The sequence below is a fragment of the Alligator sinensis genome, unplaced genomic scaffold (genome assembly GCF_000455745.1).
Source record: "Alligator sinensis unplaced genomic scaffold, ASM45574v1 scaffold349_1, whole genome shotgun sequence".
Lineage (NCBI taxonomy): Eukaryota > Metazoa > Chordata > Crocodylia > Alligatoridae > Alligator > Alligator sinensis.
The window spans coordinates 3051028-3059428 of record NW_005841856.1 but is presented as its reverse complement, the minus strand read 5'-3'; the positions used below and the strand labels follow the sequence as shown (position 1 = coordinate 3059428).

At 39.5% G+C, this 8401-nt stretch overlaps 1 protein-coding gene across 8 annotated transcripts in view; it reads right to left on the bottom strand.

Annotated features, from left to right (window-relative positions):
* The window catches only part of CDH8 (cadherin 8), a 222286-nt gene that overhangs the window by 92680 nt on the left and 121205 nt on the right, over positions 1-8401 (bottom strand). For all 8 annotated transcript variants that reach the window (XM_006016421.3, XM_025214370.1, XM_006016422.2 and 5 more), the window contains one exon: positions 2193-2360. In XM_006016421.3, the coding sequence (XP_006016483.1) occupies positions 2193-2360 (168 nt within the window). The remainder of the gene's footprint in view (positions 1-2192; positions 2361-8401) is intronic.

Sequence of the window (8401 nt, the reverse complement as noted above, 5' to 3'; positions counted from 1 at the left end):
CTTTTTTAAATTTTAGCCATAAATACACATTTCTGTCCTGCCTGGAAACAATAAAACGATAAAACACGCTGCTTTCTGGGTTCATTACAATTTTATTGTGAAAGCAGCATGTATTACATCTTATGAATTTCTATTTCATTCTGGTGAGGCTCCGTTGTAAGCTTGATCCTTTCTTATTTTTCTTTCCAGGCAAACTGCAAAATGTGCTTTAACAATGGTATCCATATAACGAGTGTCAAAGAATTGAGCAACTATTATATAAGGCTAGAGCCATGATTAATCTGTACTATTAGGCAGCATGATTTATGAATAGCCAATTTGAAAAGGGCAGATTGATAATAACATCCAATTACAGTATTTAGTAACATGTATTGTTCTTAAGAGAGGGGTCTACATATTTGCAATAAAAAATAAACACAAATACAAAGGGGAAAAAAAAAACAACCCCTCCTTTCTACATTTTACCAAGTTATTATGTTTTGTAACTGGGCACTATATATTTGTGAATTTTTTGCTGATGGGAGGCACTGGAAATTAGAGTCCTGGAGTTATCACAAGGTTTGAAAGACTGTTATCTACATTTATTATCTACTTAGCAAGTATGTCCCAGGGACTGATAGTATAGGCTTGCTCATGCTGCCCAATCATTGTCTCTCAAAATCCTGAAGAGACCATATGGTGGTACATTTTAGGAGTGTATAGGGTAAAAGTGCTGTGAAGTCTCTGTACGCATTTAGTCCGTGGAGCCCTGGCTGAGAGTCCCAGTAAGGGTGCCAATTAGTACCAGTTGCACTGCTGATTTTCTGATCCAGTTACCTAGCAGGACCTGGAAACACACTTCAACTTATTTCATATCATCATGCAGAAGTCCTTTGACAAAAGGGTACTTCTGATGCAAGTACAAAAGCCAGGTAGCTGGCAAAAGTAGCTCTATAGTTACCGATCTAGATTTACTGTACATTGCACATATCCAAAAGAGATGTCTCTCAACATTATGGTGATAAGGCTCATCTAAAAGCTTCATCTATAAATGTTGGCACCATTAAGGGACGTGTCACCTTACATTGTAAAACATTCATGCACCGACCCATGTAACATAATGCGATGAGAAGAAAGACAGGCATTTCCTCATGCAACATAATGAGAAAGTAGTAAAATCTTTTGATTGTGCCTACAGTACTTATATGTTACAAACCTCAGTAACATTAGCTTTTAAAACAACTTTTTCATGAGTAAACCATTACTTTTCTTTATTTCTTTTATCATTCTCAATTCCTTTTTCACTGTTTATAGTGCTTATCTTAAGCTACTGGAGTGGAATTTGCCTCTGTGCAGAGGACTACCATAAGACTTATACACTATTTAAATCCTCAAAATATGGCATAAGTAGAGTTTATGTGATACACAGGCATTTCTATGTGGATGCCTGTAGAAAAAAATATACAAGATGCATTGTTGACAGTAAAATATTTCCCAACTCCAAAATTGAGAGTCTCACTATCTCAGTCGTTTAAACCATCAGAAGAAGCCTGGGAGAAATTGATACATTTACACAGTAGAGGGATACATTTAAACATCCCATTTGAATTCAACTACTCCAAATACAATCAATCCAGGCATTATGTTCCTATACTTTATTTATTTATTTATTTATCTTTTTACTTTGAAATAGACTACAAAGCATTGCAGAGCAGCTCAGCAGGATGCCAAATCATTTTAACCTAACCCAGCAAGACATGCAGTGGAACCATTGCAGTAAGCATGGATTTTAAATTAAAGATCAACAATTAACTAGACTCAGACGTATTTTCTATTATTTTCCCATCTCATCCTTAATTAGTCAAACCTTTATTTCTTTCATCAACTATGTCTGTCTTTCTGAGGTAGTGTTATCCATCTGCCTCTCAGACATGAGCACAGTTAAAGACAACTGGGACCCAAAGGACCAGCATTATTGTCTAGTGTCTGTGCAGGCGTATATGTACGTGTGTCCATGTATGTGTATGCTTTTCTCTTTTTTTCCCCTAGCAGTTCCAAATCAGTCGGTGGTCTAAGGCTCTTTATATGATTATTGCTACATGTTTGGAAAAGAAAAACGTTCTCTGCCACGAACAAATGCAACAGAATAATAAAGCACCAAAAAGTATTTCACATCTTCAGTTCAAAGAACCTGTATGCATAATGCCACTTACTCTGTGCAAACTTTGGAGGATTGTCGTTAACATCAGTGAGTGTAATTGTCACAGTTGTTGTGCCAGACAGTCCGCCCATGTGCCCACCCATATCTTTTGCTTGGATGACCACAAAGTATTCTTCTTTGGCTTCTCGGTCCATATTAGGAAGAGCTGTTTTAATTATAGCTACAATAAAAAGAGGGAGAAAAATAATCATGACAAAGAAAAAAAATTATAGCTAATTTACAAAAGCAGAGAACTACTTTCACGTGTAATTGTATTTAGGCCAATACCAGTATGTCTGCCAAATATCCAGTTAAAGTTGGCTCTTGTCAGTACCAAGGTAAAGAGAATTAAAAGATTGCCAGAAAAGTCTATTAAAGGTCTCCAGGCTTTTATCCAATTAAGGGTACAATGCAATTATAAACCATTGGAACAGAATCAATAAACCTTTAATTTTTTTTATTAATTTTTTTTATATTTCTACAATTGAATTAGTGAGATTCATTTTGGTCCACATCCTTCCCCCATTGAGGACTATAGAAGTTTTCCCAATAACTACAGAAGCTATAGTCTGCCATATGGTGAAGACGCTGCTTCCAGATTGCAATGGCCTCAGTTTTATAAATTCATAGATTTGAAGGCCTAACAGAGACTGTTATCTTGCCTGTCCTGCATATAACCTAGGATATACAGAAACTTCCCACTAAGTCTGGAATCAAGTACATAACTTCTGTTTGGGTGATGAAATCGCATTTAGATATTTTTAATATAAGAAATCTCTGTGAAGGATAAAAATGCAGTCACTTCATAGTCTTCACTGAGGCAGAAATCCCATTACAAGAGTGGATACCATTGATCTCACTATCTAAGTTTAGTTAAAGGAAAACATATAGCACCCAAGGGTATCCTCTGTAGTAGAGGGTCTGAGGTACCCATTTTGGAAATGAGAACCATGCCAGTCTGCTCCAATGCCCAAGGACAGTCTCATTTAAACCTCATTGAAGGACTGAAGCCTATAGGGGAAATATGATTAAAATCTTTACAAATTGAAGAACAAGTTGGTTTTCTTCCAGTGTCAACAATATAGTACCAGGACTTAAAATTAAGATTCACGTGGAATAGGTATCATTAAAAAAAATACCGAATCACAATCCTAACTTACTGTGATGATCACAGCAGCTGATTATTAGGGCTGTGCAAAATGGCTATGTTTCATTTCAGTTTCAGATTCGGCCGTTTCGGAGGGACAGTGATTCATCTTGGTGTGTCAGATCACTGTTCCATTTCAATTCAGCTGACTCTGTTTTGGAGTTTTGACGCTGTTTCGGCACTGATTCGGATCGGCCAGGGAGAGGCAGGCACAGCCTGGTGGCTACAGGCTCTCCCACAGTTCCTCTGGCTGTGCCTGCCTCTCCCCGGGAGCTGCAGGAGAAGCCCCCATGGCTGCCCTGCCTGGCCACATCCCCCATCCAGCCCCAGCCTCCCAGCACTTTAAAAAACGAAAAACGAACAAAAAAAAAAAGCCCAGCACTCACTGGCTGTAGCAGCAGCGATCAGGGCTCATGACAGCGCGGGTGCAGTGTGGCTCCCCCCCCCGCCCTCGCCCCCCTCTTGTGGGGGGGGAGCTGGGGCTGCTGGGGCTGAGCACTGCCAGGCTCCCAAACAGCACGCAGCACCCTGCCAAGCTATGCTGCACCCATGCCATGGGGCAGCTGCCATATGGGTGCCAAACAGGGGGGTGATGCCTGCTGCCCCCCACTACCCCGCACTGTGCCATACTCCTCCCAGGGAGTGTGGGCACCCAGATCTGTGCGTGGGATGACACCAGCCTGCCGTCCCTCCCCCAGAGCACTGGGATTGGAAGGGACCTCAGGGACAGGTCGCAGACACTAGCCAACTGCAGATGTCAATATCAGAGCAATCCTTCCGCCCCTCTTCCCCCTCCTTCTTCTTAGTTTCTGTTTCCCTGCATGCCTGGTTTCAAAATATCTCAAACATTTTGGATGGTTTCGTTTCATTTCGGAGATATTTCGAAGCCTTCCATTTCATTTTGGATTCGGTGTTTCGGGCACTGAAACACCTCTGAAACAAAACAGCTGCCAACATTTTGCACAGCTCTACTCATTCTACCATAAAAACCCTGTTATCTGGTATGACTGGGGAATGGGGGGTGCCAGGTATGTAAAAATTCTGGTTACCTGAGGCTGGCAGTTTTGGGCTGCATGTGGAGCAGGGGGTGGGGAGGGGGAGGCACTGGCTAGATGCAAAGCAGAGGCAGTGCAGGGTGGTGGGTGATGGTGGCAGTTGCCACATGTGAGCTTCCCACCCACCCCCTGCATCCAGCCAGATGGATGGAAATTCCAGTTAATAGAGTATTCTGGTTAGTAAAATGCCATAGAGCAGGGCTTTTACTGCAATTAGAACTGGATGAACAATCAAAAAAATAGAAAGGTAAAGGTAGATGCAGTATGCCCTATTTACAGACTATGGAGGCCTGCTGGGGCAGTGGAGGCAGGGCTCCACTGTTTCTTTAATCATGGCATGAGAAGGCAGGGATGCGGTCACAACTATGCACTAGCTGCCTTTTCCCTGAGGTGTTCCTGGTGCACATTGGACAGGAGACTGGGTAAGCCTCAGAGCCATGCTAGAAGTGGAAACCCACCACTTACCTGGGATCAAACCCAGGCCTTTCCAGTATACAGACATCCAACAGAGCTACGAAGTTCCCAATTAAAAATATATATATACTGGTAAACTAAATGACAGCCAGTGGAAAATATTGTGATTCAGTAGTGACCACTCTAATTAAAGAAAAAAAAAAAAGGAGCAAAAAAAGAAATAGCCCGATAATTACGGGGCATCTACTATACGTATTAAATCAAAACATGATATATGGTACTTTCTCTGGGAAGGATTTTCTCTTTTGTCCCCTTTAATCCTGTTTTTGAATCATATTTTTAATGAAATCATCTGTCTGTGAAAAGAGAGCAAAGAGTTCAAGTTACTGAATCATCTTAGTAGTAAGTGAAGCGTAAGAGTGCCAAGGGAAATCTAATCCACCAGTGCAGTGGTCTTTTTTAAACCACAGTGCTGGAGGCTTCTTATCAGGCCTGGGGAAGACTGTCTCCTTCCAGGGGCCCATAGTCACAGAAGTGTGAGATGGATGGCACTGCTTGTGTGCAAACATTTACAGGCACTCTGTAAGATCTTAAGATACATTTTTTAAAGAAAGGGAAGAATTATATCATATGACACATTAGAAATAATTGTATACAATGGGCATACGTACTGGTTGGCAAATCATACACCCCTGTTTTCATTAGCATTTAAGAAAAAAATACAAATATCCTTACATGCCAAGCAAAAAAATCCTGGGTTTTCATGTTAGCTTATAATAAGGATTTCTTTAAAATAAAATCACTGAATCATTAATATTACATTAGTGGTGCCTTCAAATACCTCTTACTTTTGCATATGAGTTGATTTCCACTAAATAGCATTGAACTTCAGAAAAAAAGATGCTTTATACGGTAGCAAAAAGACTGAATCTCCAGAATTGTATAAATCCTGACAGGTACAGTAAATTATATAGACCAATTTCAGAAGCAGAATATGCAGCTGCAACTCTGTTAATGTCAGAAGATTTTACCTGTTTGCATCAGCCCTTAATAATTTCCCCTCGTGCATATACGGTGGACTGGGTTCTCCTCCTCCTCACTGCTTTGGATGACTTAGTGTTAAGGCTAAGTTCTTGGTACATTACCAGAGTTTTTCAGGGTCTTGGGCTGGGTCAGATAGAATCACCCTTATCATCTTAATAGGTAAAAGAGGATCTGGTCCTAATTATATAAAATCATGCCAGAGATGAAAAGAACAGGGTTGCTTCCTGTTATATCAGCTTGTGTGTGTGGAACTGTCTCTGAAGTCAATCACAGTAGCTTTCTCTAAAAGGAGCCAGCAAGTTATGACTTGATGAAAGGGACCTTACTCGTGTTTACTAGTAATTAATTAAAAAAAACAGCCCTACTTAAATTAGTGGGACCACTTGTGTCAGATGCTATTAATGATGAGCAATGCTAGCATAGCATAGTCCATTATGAATTTTCCTCTTATTGGGCCTGAGTCAAAGATCATTAAGGCACTCTTCAATGAGTCTTAAATCAGGACCACATAAAAGTTTATGGATTATTGAGTTTTCTCGAGAGAGAGTTTTCTCTAAAATCTGTTTTCTCACTAACTCATGTAGTTAATTTAGGCCTCCAAATGACTTGGAAAGGACAACAAATATTTGGTGGATATTATGCTTGAGACAGTTTGATGAACTCCAGACTCTCAAAGATTGTTTTCCATGGCATACAGTTTAACTTGTCTCCAAAATGTGACACAGGCAACACTGCATCTATGGCGTGGAGAGAAGGGATTCAGGGAGAGTAAAATAACCTCAGATCAAACAATCAAAAACCCTTCTAAATCAGAATAAAGGCTCCAGATTTGATTTTCAAAGAACAGAAGTGCTGCATTACAGATCCCCACACAACCTTGTCAATGCAACGTTTTTACACATCTCCTTTCATGAAGCTTCAGTTCATAAACCCTTTGCCATGGGCCACAAGTCACAGACAAAGGTAAATACCAATTTCAAACAAAGCAAAAAAGGTACAAAGCAAGAAACCCCCCCTCCCAACAAAACCAAAAATGATTGCCTCAGTTAGTGTTGTGGTCTCTGAAGTGTAACAAGCCTGAATTACAAGAGTTTACTATCAGCACCAGTATTTCTATATACAATATCCAACAAAAGAACAAGAGTCTCTGTTTCTTCTTTCAACCAGATTAATAAACATTAAATGCTGCTCTTTTCTGTGCATCCTCACCGACGTATGTCATAGGATGATAAAAGGAGATGATCAAAAGTTTTGCATAGATTTCAATAGTGCCTTACAAAACTTTTTTTTTTTCTTTCAGTATATTTGCCAATCCTCAAACCGTACACCCAGGAACTACTGGAACTTTCAAATTTGCCTTCACAAACCATTCCACCAAATCAAAGATTAATATTAATACAGACTCTAGAGCTCAAAACATGAAGCTAGTTGAACTACTCTACCATTATTTCATTCATTTAAAAAAATAAATAAAATAAAACCTCAAAATTCAGATTCTAATGGATGAAAGTGGGGAGTCAAGGACTTATGCCATATTGAGTCACATAGGGAGCAAGAAAAGTCTGAGAGTGGTTCAAGGCTAGGGAGAAACATTTTCTAATTGTCTCACTGACACAGCTTTTATTGTATTTCTATGCACTTTCATTATAATCAATGAATAGGTATCTAATATATTGCCCATCTACGGGGCCTCCATTTGAAAACAGTGACAAGAAAGGAAATATACTGATAGGCAAAAAATAAGAGAGAACCTATGATTCAAAAGCGTACAAAAATGTCCTCTATATTGAAAGTCACATTTTTAGGCTGTGTTGCTTTCCCCAAACAGCTATTGGTGTCATACTGCTCAATAGCAAATAAAACAGCTGCAGAATGGGATTTACTTTTACAGTGGTCCTAAATGCATACACTGAGCAATTTGCACAATCTGCCTCACAACTTGAATCAGTTAAAATGCACCCCTGTGGACTACTTTCAAAAACCTATTTGGAAGAACATACACTGTCTCACACTGGAAAAGACCAGGGGAAAAGAACCAAGATGTCAGAGGCTACAGCTAGCAAGGGAAAGCAAGCAGCAGAAAGAAACTTGATTTTTTACTTTCTGTTGTCCATTCTCCACTCCCTCTGTTCTATTTTAATGTCTATTTTATAATTGGTTCATAAAACTCCACATAACAACAATATAGGATGAACATAAACAATAAAACACAAGCAAAAGCTTTACAAAACATGTCTTGGAAGAATAGTTCATGCTTTCATCCCTACGAGATTTCATCCCAAGCAATTTCATGTGCTTGCATGTTTCTCTGGAGGATTCCTGCCATGTCAACATGCCCATCTTTTGAAAGGACCATGAAAGACTGGTACTTGGAAAGGTACTTACTTTCATTACTTTGAAAGACCTTTCCCATCTGTCTGTAGAACTGTGGTTCTTTTGCTCTTAATCCCAGTACTGAGATCGTGTCTCAGATATTTTTCCATTCACATTTTAAGTGATTTCAGAAATCAGTGCTACAAGCAAATGGGAGTAGCAAAGATTTTATAGATCTGTTAAGATGTC